At 40.1% G+C, this 17,154-nt stretch overlaps 1 protein-coding gene and 1 pseudogene across 3 annotated transcripts; one reads left to right on the plus strand and one right to left on the minus strand.

Moving 5' to 3' along the window:
- Positions 1-10,433: 10,433 nt before the first annotated feature.
- LOC129732717 (uncharacterized) lies at positions 10,434-12,745 on the plus strand. 3 transcript variants are annotated; one of them, XM_055693843.1, is made up of 3 exons: positions 10,434-11,047; positions 11,106-11,435; positions 11,512-12,745. In XM_055693843.1, the coding sequence occupies exons 1-3, from the start codon at positions 10,585-10,587 to the stop codon at positions 12,186-12,188; spliced, it is 1,470 nt and encodes a 489-aa protein (XP_055549818.1). In that variant the 5' UTR covers positions 10,434-10,584; the 3' UTR covers positions 12,189-12,745. The 3 variants fall into 3 exon arrangements, with proteins under 3 accessions (XP_055549818.1, XP_055549819.1, XP_055549820.1); XM_055693844.1 differs by having other exon boundaries at positions 11,545-12,745; XM_055693845.1 differs by having other exon boundaries at positions 11,106-11,383; positions 11,545-12,745.
- Positions 12,746-12,918: 173 nt separating this feature from the next.
- On the minus strand, positions 12,919-13,805 carry LOC129728974 (uncharacterized; annotated as a pseudogene).
- Between the last annotated feature and the right edge of the window lie 3,349 nt (positions 13,806-17,154).

A 17,154-nucleotide genomic window follows, 5' to 3' on the forward strand; every position in this document is an offset into this window, starting at 1 on the left:
TGCTGAGCCGGCAACTTTGCCCCCAGAGATTTACGCGGGAAAACAAAGGGACGATGGTTCAAATACGTAAAACACGACAAACACTACACAAAAGCCAAACCTCGATAAAAAATTTTACTGGGGAGCTGCGCGCCTGCAAAACTATAAAGTTCACTTTGAATCCCGCAAAATCGATAATAATAAACGAACGATAATCCATATGGTTTAACGATAGCTCATACAGTTGGGACTATATCCCGCACTAGTTGTGATGCGTGGGTTCGTCTCTTAGTGGAATCAGGTTATTTGATGTCAAAGAACTTAAGCATTCTCAGGCTTCTCCCCATTTACCCTCCCGTCACACTGCATTCTGCAATACTTCGATGGTTTCCTTTTGACTAAATAAGCCCCTCTGGCCAACAGAGCAATCAACGGGCAAAACAAAACCGAGCACGATATTTTTTAAACGTCAAGTGATTTCACAGGAGTTTAAGGTTTAAGCAAGAACAATATTGATCGATTTTCCGGACTGATTTATTTTATATAAAGGGTTAAGGTGTGTTGTAGATCTAACAATCAGTGATCCCCGATAAGCTCCATCACAGCAACCAAAGTTTGTAGCACTTCACTTTTTCTCAGCATTCCTTATCACACCGTCAACTTTATAAGACATAAAATAAATCTCTTCAAGCATTAACCATCAAGCATTATTTCACTTTCCCGGCTTTGAAGTATCACACATCAATAGGTTATGGGCGATAAGCAGATTCACGGAATTCCACAGTTTGCCGGAAACGGTTTTGATACTTGGAAGTTCCGCGTGCAGGTGTTTCTCGAAGCCTCGAAAGTTTGGGATGCAGTGGTGAAGGATTGTCCAGTTGTGGAAGCGGAAGCAGCCAAGTTCAAGGACATGGACTTCAAGGCCAAGTCCCTGCTGATGAGCCTGATTTCGGACGAGTACCTGGGATGTATCCGCGAGAAGTCTACGACTAAAGAGATGTGGAAGGTTCTCGAAGATACGTTCGCTAAAAAGTCGGCCGGTAAGCAAACGGTAATTCGGAAGCAGATCGCTCGCTCTAGTTGAAGGACCAACGATACAAACGATGAAAAACCCAACGATGAAAAACCCACGGCATTCGCTGGAGATCAACGTAAAAAGACAACAAGCTCCAAATTTAACGGGAAGTGCCACGCCTGTGGCAAACGTGGCCATATGATGAAAGATTGCCGAAAGAAGACCAATGCCAACGTTGCCGACAGACGAGTTAACGAGTCAAGATCGGTTGTTTTCATGGCGGATACTGAAGGCAACAGAAAGCATAACAGCGATAAGATAGAGTTCCTTTTGGATTCGGGGGCCAGTGACCATATGGTTAATTCAAAGCAGCATTTCTCATCCGTGTTAATCTTGGATCGACCAGTGTACATTGATGTGGCAAAGAGCTGAGAATCTCTGGTGGCCAAAGCCGGTTCGATCATCGGAAAGAGCAACTATGGTGTTACGGTGCATGCAAAGAATGTCCTCTACGTCCCGGCTCTCAGGGAAAACCTTATGTCTGTTAAGAAGCTAACGAAGGAAGGTGTAGATGTTGTGTTCAACGAAAAGTTTGTAACGATGAAGAAGGGCGGTGAAACGATTGCAACGGCCCATTCAAGAGGAAATCTTTACGTTGTGGAAATTGCAGTACAACGTGCCAATGCGAGTTTGGCTGAATCGGAGTTTGCAAATCTTTGGCATCGTCGTCTTGGTCACATCAGCAAAGGTGGAATGACCACTCTGGTCCGTGAAAATCTTGCTCTTGGTGTAAGATTCAAGCCGGAGAAAATCAAGTTTTGTGATGCGTGTGTCCTGGGAAAACAAAGTCGGGATCCGTTCAATGGCACAAGGGATAGAGCTGATCGACTGTTGGAGCGAGTACATTCCGATGTGTGTGGACCGATCGAACCAGCGTCATGGGACGGGCACCGTTATTTTGTTACGTTCATCGATGATCAGTCCCATTTTGCTATGGTATACCGTATACCTGTTGCGGAAAAAGTCAGAGGTATTTGAAAAATTTCAAGAATTTGAGGCGATGGCAACGGCAGCGTGTGGAACAAAACTTTCAAAACTCACTGTGGACCAAGGACGTGAATACTGCTCAAATATCCAGAAGGAGTATTACCGAGCAAAGGGAATTCAAGTCGAGCCAACAGTAGCCTACTCACCCCAGCAAAACGGAGTTGCGGAAAGATTCAATAGAACTCTGATTGAAAAGGTACGTACGATGCTGATTGGAGCCAATGCGCCGAAGTCGCTATGGTGTGAAGCTGTGCTGTCTGCCGTGTTTATAATCAACCGAAGTCCGACATCAGCGTTGCCAAAGAACGTCACTCCAGCTGAGTTATGGTACAGGAGAAAGCCAAGCTTAGAGAAGGTGCGTGTCTTTGGATGCCAAGCCTTTGCGTGGATACCGAATCAACATAGGAAGAAGTTGGATGCCAAAAGTCGTCAACTGTTCATGGTCGGATATGCACCCAATGGCTACCGACTATGGGACAAGAATGCTCGACATATCGTGATTGCTCGTGACGTCAAGTTTAACGAGAGCTGCTTCCCGTGGGCAATCAAACCTGCAGATCATACTGAAGAAAGACTGGTGGTACCCTTGATTTACGAGCAAGAGGGGGAAGATGAGGTCGAGCAATCTGCGGAGATTGCCCAGAAGGATCCGAACTACAGTGATGATGAAGCCCTGACCAATGACATAAAAGGGTATGAAGATGCAGCGGAACCAGATACCTTCGTGGTGCAACCAGGTGACTCCGCGCTCCCTTCGCACTAAGATCTGGACATGTCTTCTGGCCAAAGCGGCGAGCAGTCCACGAGGCGCAGCGAACGGGAGGCGTTAAACAAAAGGCGTAGGATTCGTTGACTCAGACTGGGCCTCGGACACAGAAGACCGTAAGTCGGTGACCGGTTTCCTGTTTAAAGTCCACGGTTCAACGGTTTTTTGGGCAAGTCGGAAACAACCAACGGTGTCAATGTCCTCGAGCGAAGCGGAATATATTGCACTGAGCGCAGCTGTATCTGAAGCAGTCTGGTTGGCTGGAGTTCTGGAGGACTTGAATTGCAAATCACCAGCGGATCCCGTACAGATATATGAAGACAACCAAGGCTGCATTGAACTAGCAAAAATTGCAGAGTCGAAGCGGGTGAAACACATCGACATCAAGCACTATTTTATCAAGGACCATGTTGCTGCCGGAACCATCAAGTTGAAACGAATCTCTACTACCGAGCAGCAAGCAGATCTGTTCACAAAGGTAGTGGACGTTACACGATTCCAGTTCCTGAGGAGCAAGATCGGAGTCAGCCATTGAGAGGGGGTGTTGTAGATCTAACAATCAGTGATCCCCGATAAGCTCCATCACAGCAACCAAAGTTTGTAGCACTTCACTTTTTCTCAGCATTCCTAATCAAACCGTCAACTTTACAAGACATAAAATAAATCTCTTCAAGCATTATTTCACTTTCCCGGCTTTGAAGTATCACACATCAATAAGGTGAAACGGTATTAAAGCCACAAATGGCCGACTTCGAGCCACCACTTCGAATTTTCAGTGGCAGAAGACTCGGAAATAGATAATGCGTTCCCTGTGAAAACGCTATTATGCATTAAGTTGAAAATTTGAGTTGTCGACTAGCGACATTCGATTTTACTCTCATTCTCATACCGTACATTATACTTAACGTCGGAAGTAGTGCGCTGTATAGCGCAACTGATTTGCTATACAGCGCATTACTTCCGACGTTAAGTATTTATAATGTACGGTATGAGAGAAAAATCGAATTTTGCTAGTCGAAAAATTCGACTTTCTACTTAGGCGACAATATTTTACGTTCGCTTCGCCGCATCAATAAGACACGCCCGCTAGTAATTTTAATTACGACAGCCTGACTTATTTTTTTTCTTCATCTATAGTTAATTTGATACGGCACAAATAAGCCTGACTTATGTCAATGTATATTTAGCAATAGGTTTGGGATCACTCGATTGAGGTTAATCAATTTAATTATGTGAAGCGGTAAATTCCAGTGATTATTCTCTTCCAATTTTCTTTTTATCAATTGATTGGTAACATCGAAGAGAAGCGTTCACACTCATTTATTTTTGCTGGAAACCAGCAGAATTTTGCTGGATTTTGTCAAGCTGTAAAACCGAGCTATTGACATCCCTGGGTCATGGGCTCAATATCAATTGTGCCCGCTGTCAGCTGTCAGATAAAGGTGTATAAGAAGTGGCGGCGATATGCTATCTCGTTTATACATACGTATACAAAAATACAGGCTACAAACGCGTCAGGGAGGTGGTAAAACCAGTGGTTCATAAAGCAAAATAAATTTAGCTGTTTATCCAGTAAAGCGAAATTTCATTCAACTGTCAGCACTCAACTGTAACTTCAGCAAACTTGAATTCAATTACTGAATAATCAGCAGCGTAATTCAGCAAAGCAAAGTATATTCTGCTGGTTAAAGTAATGCCTTGTTCAGACTACGCCGCATCTGATTTGCTATACAGCGCATTATTTCCGACGTTAAGTATAATGTACGGTATGAGAGAAAAATCGAATGGCGCTAGTCGAAAAGTTCGACTTTAAACATTACCAAAAATCTGTGAAAATTACTGACTTGTCGTTCGGTGGTTTCACAAGCACTTTGGTAATTTTCGGAAACACCAAAGTTCTTATCGAACATCACATACACTGAAAAACACACACATGACACACATGAATACCAATAAACTAACCCAATAATTTTAACATGTCAGCTCACATCAATTTTCAATGGAATCCACGGTATTTTTATGTGTTTGTGTTGATTTAGGCAAGCGTGCACACCCATTAGCAAAGACAAAAACTGTTTTACGAAAATAAGTTAGTAGGCAATAAGCTCATATGGTGGCGCATGAGGTAACGTTTCGAATAAGGACGAAGATTTTTCAGGATTTTCGTTCGAAGAGGCACGTCTGTTTATCTGTGGTGTACCTGTTGAGATAACGGCGAAGGGTAAGACAGTGATAAAACCTGAAAATAAAAAGCAAATCTGAGTAACTCTCGTGTCTCTCAATATCCATCCTTACACTTTTTCCCCAGCGCAAATATAAACGTGAATGTTGCTCGGTCTCACCGTTCATATATTTTTCTTTTTCTCAAGGTAATCAAAGATGTGAATCATCTGAAAATTTCGGAGTAATATTGAGTAAATAAGAGTAACTAAGATAAAAGCTGTCTTCCCCCTTGGACTCCAGTGAAATTTTCACCGAATTCGGTGTTTTGACGTAAAACTACGTCTTACGGAAACATATCTTGTAGTAACTGCGAACATTCTTTGGTTGAAAGTACAACGCATCGGAAGTGAGTTCGAATAATCAAAGTATTTTACTATATTATAGAAAACAAGAAAATCAGATTGTTTAGTGGAAATAAAATGAGTGCAGGTGCCGGTGCCCCAGATGGGGTGCCGATGGATTCTGTTGATTTTATAAATCACATGGAAGATTCCAGAAATAATGTAGCTACTGCAGAGCAGAAGAAAACACAAAATGGCGATCCAGAAGAGAAAAACTTTTGAAAAATATTGATATAAACAAACGACCCTACAAAGTTACCATAATTAATCCGATTCAAGAAAATGAAAAATATAATGAAATCAATAAACTGTCAGTTGGGCAAATTTTAAAACAGAACGGCTTTGGGGCCATCCACATACCACGTGGACAGATTTTTAACGATTTATACCCCCCCCACCATGGACAAATGCCCATATAATTTCTTTTATTTTATTTTTTTCAAAGACCGTGGACATTACACAACCCCCCCCCCCCTTCAAGTTATCAACGTGGTGGATCGCCCCTTTGCTAATTCGGTACTAGACATTAAAAAATCACAAGAAGGTTGTATGCAAAGCCACGAGGTTGAAGTAGAATACTTTTACAAGAAAGATAACCCGGCTGCTTGCGTGTCAGTTGGCAGAATTGTAATTTCTTTTTGTCTGATATTTTGAATGAAGTTCATTGAATATTCTTAAATTGTGTGCAAATGAGACGTTGAAGTGCTGCCGAATTGTAATATGCACATTTAATACGACATCATTAAACGGGAACGGAACAAAGGCTACGGTTATGCAGAACGCGAATGCCGGCGCGATGCGATTCGCCTTACCGTGGTGAAATGTACAGCTCTTTTTAAGGCGAAGTAGAGCTATACATTTCAACAGATTTCGTCTTGCCGAATCGCATCGCGCCATTATTTGCGTTCTGCATGAACGTAGCCAAACACTAAGCGACGCAAACACGTAATAATAATCAGAGTATGCATGTAGATGTAGATAATTAACTTTGGATTATAGCGCAAAACGAGAAAATATAAACTCTTCAAATAATCATTTGTGTTCTTCAAATTTCAGTTGTTCAATTTAATATCCGATGAAATGTTTGTTTATTATCTGATGAAGCTCTTATATAGGCCAAATGATGCATTCCCAATTTACTAGGTCCATAACTCTGCCGACCGTGCTTGGGAAAGCGTGGTATAACGACCAATCAGAGGTCAAATTTTGTGTTTTGACATGGCTTAAGAGTTTTCAATAGTACAATAGTTCGAATGATAAAATTGCAATTTCATGCTTTTGGTAGGAATCTTAGAAAATTTTCTAATCGATTGCTGCAAAAACGAAGGAAATCCATCGAAAACTAACCGATTTATTAGCATTTGAAATTTTTCTCACTTTTTTCAGTTTTAGATTTTCATTTCACATCCCTATGTAGCCGAACTTCCTGAGAGAAGTATTCTAATTCAAAATTAAATCTTCATTATTTCATTTGTTGTCCTTATAAGGGCAATTGTTCAATTTATCATAGGATGTAGTGTTTATCTTACATCTCTGTGTTACCTTGATAGTGAGGACTAAGGCGCACGGTCAACACAGTGAGAAAGGTGTTTTCACATTGGAAACTAGACACGGCTTGTTGGCAAATGCATCTACCGCTAATACCACCGCTATCATACGAAAGCGCGTCGTTTCATGTGGGGAATATCAACAACGAAAAATGACGCGCGTCTAAGCATAACCCGAACTGTTTCGCCGTGCTGCTCCCATTTACCTTTACATCGGCCTCAGGGAAGTACCGGCTGCATCTGCATCTACCGCTGAGGCTGTCACTATACTGCTGTTGGTACCAAAAGCTATTAACTCTTCAAATAAGTGAGTTATTTGTTCTCAAAAGAACAATTGTTCAATTCAAAATCGGATTTACGCAATCGCATCTCTGTAATATTACCGACAATAATATTCTTCTGAACAAAATGATACAACTTTCCCATTAGGCCTCTGCCATAATAGACGCGAAAAGCGACGCGAACCGATTCGCTCGGCTGTAGGTTAATGTTCAGCCATCAGTAGAGCTGCTACGGCCGAGCGTATCGGTTCGCGCCGCTTTTCGCGTCTACTATGGCAGATAGCGAACCTATACATTAGAGAAATGACAAGACACTCACCGTTAAGGCAACTGTCAACATCAGAACGGATAACGGCAATGCAAATTTATACAGCTCGCCCGTTTTGATGTTGACAGTTGCCTTAACGGTGAGTGTCTTGTCATTTCTCTAATGTTTAGGTTCGCTAATGGCAGAGGCCTTAGAGAAAGTTGCTGGCTGATGTATTCACTTCATGCAAGCCTGCTGCTGATGCTTCCCGCTACCACGCTGAAACAGCATTTTAGTGAAGGGAGTGTCGTTGCATCAGCTGGCCCTGCTACTATCGATGCTGATATACCCGCTGCAACAGCTACGCTATGCATAGCCATGCCACAGTTGTGGCCGCTATACGCTGGCCCAACTGCTGAGCAACTGCAACGCTATTCGCAGCCATGCCACAATTGTGGCCGCTATCCGCTATCGATGGTACCCACCGCTCGCTCCCGCTGCTGCTAAGGGAGGACTGCTGTCGTCGCTGTTCAGAACTAATATGAGCGGCTTCGACTAAAACAGGCTCTCATATAGGGATGAAAATAGGAATGAATTATTTTACGTACGTGGTGGAATGATATAACTTGAAAAATATGTGTGACTTCATTCCGGCTCAGAGCGATCATTTGATAAGCTCCACCTCTTTTTTCAGTTTCTAAAGTTTTTCCTCAGTTTCGTAGCACGGATGCACAAAAATGATTTCTTGTCGAGCCGGACCGATAGCACTCTCATTGAAGCAACAAAATAACATGTTTTGTGTCGTGTTGTGCAGCTTGGTTGGGGAAAATGTTCCCGTCCCCGTGTCGCATGTAAGCAGATTATTGCGTTCAGTAGACAGTAGATAGTGTATCCAGCGAATAAACACCGATGGTGCTCTCACACACGCAACGGTTTTAACCCGTATCTTATTGCGGTTTGTAACATCAAGCGATTTCGTTTGCTCGCTGTTGCGTGTTGCATCATGTTGCAACTTGGCAGCTGGGAGACGACGAAATTCTGTTTATGCTGATTGATTGAATCGACTACATATTAGCTCTACATAGTCGAACTAACTGCTTTTGTGAATGCGTACTAACAGGGCAGTTGATTATTTAATGTGGGTTATGCTGATCGCAGCCTTTGCGCTGCCCCTACAGTGGGGGGTTTACTAAATAAAGTAAAAGTAAAAATTAGACAACTACAACCGAATTTGATTGCATCCCGCACAGAATGTCTGCTTGTGTTGATGCCAGAAAATTATTAACCTTCAATTATTTTTTTATTTGCCTTGAAAAAAGCATGTTGCGGTTCAAAATCGGTTGCTAATTACAACCTTTGAGCTGCCCTAACATTGGTGGAATTAAGATACACGGACAACATGCACTGTGGAAGCGATTTCACATTCAGTAAATTAGACGGGTGCGACAAATTTGAATTGCCAGGATGCAACACAGAATGCTTGCTTGCGTTGACAAAAATTATTAACTTTCAATGACTTGTTTATTTGCCTTAAAAAAGGCATTTTGATTTCCGAAATTGGATTTCCTGATGGCAATCATCATGCTGCCCCAACACGGGGGGAATAATGGCTGTCTGGCGACACACGCTGAGAAAAACTGCGCTGCTCCTGAGACGTGGTGACCAACCACAGGGCTAGTGCTGCTGCTAAGGAAGGACAACTGCTGTTGTCGCTGTCTAGAACTATTATGAGCGGCTCCAGCTGAAGCAGGCTCTTATATAGGCCAAATAGCATGTTTTCAATTGCAAGGTATATGATCCTGTCGACCGTGCTTGGGAAGCAAGCATATAACGACCAATCAGAGGTCGAATTTTTCGTTTTGACAAGGCTTGACTATTTTCAATAGTACAATAGTGGGAATAATAAAATTACAATTATCTTATTTTGGGAAGAATCTTAGAAGATTTTCCAATCTATTGCTGCAAGAACGAAGGAAATCCATCGAATACTAACCGATTTATTAGCATTTGAAATTGGACATATTTTTCACTTTTTTCGGTTTTAGATTTTCATTTCACATCCCTATGTAGCCGAACTTCCTGAGAGAAGTATTCTACTTCAAAAACGGATGGAGCTTAAGTGTTGGTTTACCTCTTGGACTGGCAAGAAGCGAGTTAACGAGCTGCCAAAATCTTATACTTAATAAATATAAAGCATACATCCCTAAAGGATTCATTACAGTTAAAGGTGTCATCAATGGTGTCCCAGGAGACATCAGTGTAGAAGAACTCAAACTCGATTTGAAATGTAATCGGAAAGTCGTAGGAGTTTTTAGAATGAAGAGATGGATCAACAATGGAAAGGGTCAACAATGGAAAGGGTACGCATCTCAAGCAGTAAAATAGGACGCTATTCACAAATTTGGAGAGCTTCCTGAACATCTCAAGGAAATAAAACTGCTACCCGTAGTAAAAGCCGGAAAGGATCCGGAAGATATCAAATCATACCGACCTATAGCGATGCTATCAACACTGACAAAAATAATCAATAGCAGAGTTTTAAAAATTATAGAGGAGCACCTAATAAGACATAAAATAATGCTAGAACTATCCTTTGGTTTCCAACGAGGAAAATCAACTGAAGACTGTCTGGAATTCGCAACAAACTTCTTCATGGAAGGAAAAAGAAAAGAGCAAGTCAGCATCGGTATATTTTTTGACTTCTCAAATGTATTCAACGCAGTACACGTTGAAAAACTCAATACAATAATGAACAAGATAAACCTTCCTCAAGACGTCTGCAACTGGGTAAGAAACTTTTTAATAAATAGAAAATTAGTACCGTGGAATGGGGTGAAATTGATCACCTGAAAATTCCCCAGGTAACCGATAAGCACTGTTATAAGCCGTATAAAGAACACATAACAGCATTTGAGTGCCTATTAACCGTATAGAATATTTTCAAATGTCAATAAACACTGTGAAATTGAAGCCGTGAAATAGGCCCTTTATGGGTGTATAAAGCTGTGCTCTAGAGCTTTCAAGCCCTGTAGCTTTAGGCTAAGTGAGGTATACGTGAATGGCTGTTTACTGCTCTGAATTGCATATCTTTTAAAAAAAAACGTAAGCAACATAAATTTCGAAACAAAAAAAAAAACAATGGATGGAATGAATAAGTGGCAAATATTTTTAAAGAGTGGAAGTTTTCGAAGAAAGCTACGAAATTACGAGCGTTTCGTATTAGACAGTGAATGCAAGCCACTCACTAGTAATTTGCAATTAAGCATTGAGACAGAATCAGCAGCAGATCAGCAAACAAACGCCGATTTATATAAGGAAATTGATTTTCAAGCTGTTGAGATCGGAGACTATTCCGATAGTCTAGATGTTCATGTTGATGATTTCTATGACGAACAGTCGTATTATAGTCCGGATGAGTCATCCCAGTTTGAGCTGGATAGTATTGATGAACTCCAGGATAATACGGAAAACTTAACTACGTTTATTAGAAATTGGAGCCTGGAGCACAAAATCACAGATCCACGAAGACTTCTAGGAACTTCTCGTAAACAACTTGAACTGATAAAAATTGAAGGAGGCCAGTATTGGCATACCGGCTTTGGTAAAATCTTTTTGTTTTACATAAAATATAAATGTTATCAAATTTAAATACTCAACAGGTGAATGTCTTCGTCAAGCGTTTCGAGACCTTAATGAACCAAAAAAAATCTCTGTGAATATAAACATAGACGGCTTAACACTTTTCAAAAATGGTACAGACCAAGTATGGCCAATTCTATTCAACATATTCGAAATACCAGACATGAAACCGATGATAATTGGAATTTTCCACGGAAAATGTAAGCCGAACTTCATTGAGGAGTTTCTGAAGCCGTTTGCAGACGAAGCGTGTCTAATATTGCAATCTGGAATCTTCATCAACGCTAAATTGTTGACAGTAAATATTCGGGCATTTATCTGCGACTCCCCCGCCAGGGCTTTTATTAAAGGTAACTATAGATAATTTCATCATACAAAGATTTTCTTATCAATTAGTGAGCCTATGGCTACGTCGTCACTTCTTAGATGAATTTGGTACTTCTGAACTTCTAATTACAGGAACAGTGAACTTCAATTCGTTTCATGGGTGCATGAAATGTACCGCTGTTGGTGAACGTTCACAGGATCTGCATACAAATGTTTATCCATTAGCAAAGGCGTCCAAACGAACAGATGAAGGATTCCGCAGCTGGTCGTATGAAGATCACCACCGGGTTTATAGAAGCAGAGAAAATGGTAAATTAAAAAAAGTTTCCGTCAAATCCCCCCTGCTCCGTTTGCCAATTGACTTCATTCAAGATGTTATAGTATCAGATTCGTTGCATCTTCTACATTTAGGCATAATGAAAAAACTACTCACAATTTACAAAACAGGACAAATCTACTATACGAAGTGGACTCAATCCGAGACTGAATGTATAAATGATATTCTGAGTAGAATAAAGTTACCATCAGAAATACACCGAAAAGTACGAGGATTGCGTTATCATTGTCATTGGAAGGCATCGGAATGCGCCTCTTTTTTAAATTATATTGGAACAGCACTTCTAAAAAAATTTGTTGATTCAAGACATTACGTAATTTTGTTAATTTGTTTTATGCTGTTACCATCTGTTCTAGCCAACACTATCAACAATATCTATCAGTTGCTAGGAACCTTTTTGAAACCTTCATCGAGAATTACTTCAATTTCTTTCAAATAATTTCCAGTAACACGCACAATTTGATACACATTGTAGACGAAGTTGAGAGATTAGGATCATTACCAACACTGTCTTCTTACCCATTCGAGAATTATTTGTTCCAAATTAAAAACATGGTACGATCAGGACGACTACCGTTAAACCAAATAATCAATAGAATCTCTGAGAAAACCAATAACAATCATGATGAAAGTCCAAAAGATCAGCAATATCCTTTTTCAAAAATCCTTCAAACTTCGATACTAAGTTCACGTGCTGCATTTTATACAATGGATGTATGTTAACTAATAAGTTTCAAGATAAGTGGTTTCTCTCGAAGGACAAGACAGTCGTAGCAATGCACTTCGCTGTTGAAAACGGTATTATTGGCTCAGAACTTAAACATTATGAACCGCACATTAGAAGTCCATTTCCATCCGATGTTTTCTACGTTTATCGAACTATATCAGATGCCAGTTTCAATTCATGCAAAGTTTATCCATTTCAAAGCGTTTTTTGTAAGTTAGTTGCTATACAAGCTTACGAAGAAACTGTTTTTGTACCATTACATCATACTCTCCCGGCAAAATAATCTATAGAAGAAATAAAACAATATGTGATATTGATTCAAACAGAAATATGTATTTTTATTCGTCAAGTTCATAGGTCGGCAGTATTTAGAATATCTTAAAAATAAAAAACAGTTTAAAATGAAACGAAAAAAAACGAAACTGCAATAAATTGCCTCGAACTACTTCGCGACTTTTAACAATTCTGGTGGCAAATTTTGATCGTCGTCATTAACATCCAGGAATTCCACTTGCCAAGACGAACACTCGATGGTGGACTCCTCTGGTGGCACTCCATCACTGCTATCCTTGATGGAATCCTTGACGTCGTCATCAAGATGGTCCACCAAGATGTTTTCGAAATTTTCATTCGTCAGTCGCTTTCGCTTCCTTGAGATAGGCTTCCGCATTCCGGATACTTCTGCGAATCTTTGCCGGGAGTTTTTCAAACAACGATGCAAAAAAGATTTGCACTCATCTAGTGAGTATTCTGGGTCAGAATACTGCACTGTATGATGAAATAAACAGATCGTCTTGTTAAATTTCATAAACGGAATTTTTTGTCTCGTCGGTTCGTTATCACCGGAAGTGCGGGTTGCTCCTGTCCATGAACATTTCAGTAGGAATTCACGAGCAAAAAAGTGATCGTTGATCTGGAGACTCACCGTTGCGCCTTGTTTAATGAAACGATTGCGACCGTGTATTCTCCCAATCCATGCAACCGTTGCCTTCACGAAATTTTCATCTTGGCAGCGGTCTTCCAAGGACTCCATGTCGGCCAAGCTTTTCACGGGCTGTAGAGGTGATTGAACTAGTTTTACGTTAACGACGTTCCTGGTTGTTGAAACAACTGTGCTGCCAACGCATCCAACTTCGTGTTAACGTGCGACAGCAACAACAGGCACTTGCTCACCTTGATGGTCAGGTTATCGTTTTCCTCTGCTGCTTCGTTCGGTTCTGTCTGGCAAGATGAATTTTTCATCTCTGGTACTCTGCTGGCTTCTCCGGGTTCGATTTTCAAGCAGGCAGACACAAATCCTTGTTCGAGAAAAAACAGAAAAAACAGCATAAATCGTGAATTTTAGTTCGAGATTTCTCGTATAATTCAAAAGAACCTTCTTGCTACCGGTTTCGCATTTTAAATAGGCCGTAAATATAATGTTTCGCCGAATGAGATGATGGAGCAGCGGGTAAACGCAGCAGAACAGAAAGCCTTCAATATACAACAACACCGCGGTTCGAAACTGGATCTTCTTCGACTTCACAGAGCGATGCGAAAAAACGGAAAAAACGACGAGTAAACAGTAGCTATAGCAAGCTCTAGCGAATGCGATGGAAGGCAGTTGGTGTGAGGAAGCAAGAAAACAAATAACTTTTTTGCCCCTTCGAAAAAAAGACAAAACATAAACAAAAATTTTCTCCAGTGGGTAATACCAACCGAAAAAACGTTTTGACATATTCTCATAGGTGTAGTTCAAAAGTGGGGGCAGGCTGCATACAGGCCGAAATATACGCCAAAACTGGTTTTTGAACAGTTCTTAAGTAGAATATAGAACTTTTATGCTTCGTAAGGCATTTTCTATATTGAATCATAGTACTAAATTAGAACTATTTTTACGGCTCAACGGTTACCTAGGTCGTGATAAATAATACTAATCAAAAAATATTGCTCGTACAACACTAGGCAATGTTAACGTGTCCTGAAACGCCACTTTTGCATGATTCACATACCTGTCAAAGTTAACCCTTGCATGCCCGGTGCAATTTTTCATATTTTCGAAAAATTCTTCTAACTCAGTCAATACTCAATCAAATTTGATCAATCAAGTTTCCAAATAATAAAAAAAGTATTGAATTTACTTGAAGTAATCTAGTTAAGGGTTAATTATGTTAAATTTGGAGAAGTGAGTAAAGCTTGATAGAAGCTCAAAAAATGTAATTTTTGTAAACAAGCAGCTCGTGACCAGAATAAACAAATTTTAACCTGAAATATCGTTATTTTCGTTTCCAAACTAACTGTAAATGAAATTTTTCAGTACAGAAATCATCATTTATCTTTATCATATCGAAAAAAATCACAATGCCAAAAGAATGTTTGGAATTCAATGGTGATCAATTTCACCCAATTTACCTAATAGTACCTTATAGAATTATCGAATTTATTTCATGAAGTAGACAATAGAAATTTCACCAATTGCCATAGTGGTTTACTGGAGCACATACCAGTACTTGTTTTAAAATTATACTATTTCGAGCAAAATGTACATGAAGCTAGTTAATTGGAAATTGTTATGAAAATTGATCAATTTCACCCCACTCCATTGACCACAGATAACAGACATCCAAGCTAGAACAAAAAACTCCAGAAATCGTGTGTAAGATTTCAAACTTTTACTCGTTTGGAATGCTAGCGACATTTTTCTGCAACTTGCGACTCTAACCAGTTTAGTGATGGCAGCGCTGGATTACAGTCAAAGCTGCCAGACGCATGAACATTATCACAGGTTATAGAGTCGCTGTTTTTGCAATGATATAACATGTAATGTATGGTGTAATGTATGTAAGGTGGGTGTTTGTTTTTTCAAATCAACATTAAAACAAACATATTTATCGTAAATATAAGCTGGGAAGGAATAAAATTGTCGATTGTGTACAAATTACGACTGCTCGAAATTTCTACATTAAAAACCGCAACCCTTCTTATTGCGATCATATCGATAAAAGCTGTAAAACTATCGATTTTATTAAATCATTGACTACTAAGAGCAAGCGCACCGGTGAGTTGTGATTTGAGTTGCTATTTTCACAACGCTGGCCGTTGCTATTTTGGATAGCAACCGATTTTCGCACCGGTCGTTGCTAATGGGGATTACCAATTCCACTATTTCTTTTTCACACCGGCGGTTGCCAATTTCTGAAGACCGTCACTAGCCAGCTTTGGCACAATGTTTGTTTGTGATATATTTCGCATATTTTTTGCGTATCTAGTAATAACCAACCTATCCGTCAGTCAATCTTTTCCGGAATGATCTACGTTCTTTCTGATTCATAAAATGTTCCCTCCATTTCACGCAACTTTGTTTTTACTTTGTTTCCGTTTTCCCAAGTTATCGATACCATAATTCTTTTGCAGGTTTTTTTTACTTGTGCGTACATGAATTTTTCATCCTTACATGTTTATTTAAAGTAATTTCGTAAAACTGGGCGAGTCCCGCAACGTTGGCTTAAACGACTATTCTACTGAAAGCTGGCGAATTTTCATTAAATGTATTCTGTATTCAATGATGTCTTGGTTCCCACAGTTTGCTATTAATATTTGAAAATTTGCCACCAAAAAAACTTGAATATAGAACTCGGAAACTGTTTTCGAGTATTTGGTTGATTCTAGTGATGAAGAAAGTGATTTCGCAAAACAAATTTCCTTATACGCGATTAAGAAAAGGGTTTTTGGAAAGATTCGGGGCGGCTCTCAGCCTAGTAAATAGCCAAACATTGACCGCCATACGGAGGAAGGTGCCATCCAGCGTTTTAACAATATTTGTATGGGAAACACCGGTCAATACAGATGACCATTTCCAACGCCGCTTTCGAACGCATATTAGGTTGTTTTTGAAGATTGAAACAGCAGTAAAGGAGAAAAATGGTTTTTTATACAACGACCGAACGAAACGGAAAAATAGTTGGTAATACTCCCGAGCAGATTTGCTTAAACCTTCCAGGTTTATTGAATAATATTGGCCAATCTTGTGAGGATTTGAGCTTTCCGCATCGTGTAGGTTGCAGACCAAAATGCCAACCAAAATGGTCATCTCAATAAAAACCTATACAAAATGTTTACCTGCCCGAAAAAACACTCTGTGGAAAATTTCAGCTCAATCGGAAATAAAATTGAATAGTGGTTTACGCCGACGTTTGCGTCCTACGACGTGTTTAACAAGCGAGGCCGAGGCCGACCAATTGAGTCCGCATTCGAAACACTCATCATCTTCGTAATATTATTCGCGTTGACGGTGTTGCTGATATTTGTTTCGTTTTTGCATGCGAAAAAGAAGGAAGGAAATATTTTTGCTTTTGTCATCACGCACATTTTGACAATTGCATATGAGTGTTCACGTAAGTGCGAACAGCCTTCAAAATCTCTTTCAATGCGAATAACCCGAATTACGAACATTCACTATCGAGCATAAAAAAAACAACAGTTTGACATTTCATCAAATAGCAACGATTCGGCTCGTTGCTATCGCGTTGCCAAATTTAATAACTCGCTACTACCCGAGGTGGGGATTGCTATTTCCCAAACCAACATAGCTACGCCCGGTGCGGTTGCCGCGTTATGGTGGGAGTTGCCAAACTAGCTTTAGAAACTTCAATTTAGCCACTGGTGGGCTTGCTCTAAGTGTTCTTAGCGCCACCATACT

The sequence above is a fragment of the Wyeomyia smithii genome, chromosome 3, assembly GCF_029784165.1.
Source record: "Wyeomyia smithii strain HCP4-BCI-WySm-NY-G18 chromosome 3, ASM2978416v1, whole genome shotgun sequence".
Taxonomy (NCBI): domain Eukaryota; kingdom Metazoa; phylum Arthropoda; class Insecta; order Diptera; family Culicidae; genus Wyeomyia; species Wyeomyia smithii.

Excerpts from the sequence above, each read along its gene's own strand:
- LOC129732717 (XM_055693843.1), top strand. The coding sequence starts at position 10,585 with ATGGATGGAATGAATAAGTGGCAAATATTTTTAAAGAGTGGAAGTTTT. Across the intron at positions 11,048-11,105 it reads GTATTGGCATACCGGCTTTG|GTGAATGTCTTCGTCAAGCG; the intron begins GTAAAATCTTTT and ends AATACTCAACAG. Across the intron at positions 11,436-11,511 it reads CGCCAGGGCTTTTATTAAAG|ATGAATTTGGTACTTCTGAA; the intron begins GTAACTATAGAT and ends GTCACTTCTTAG.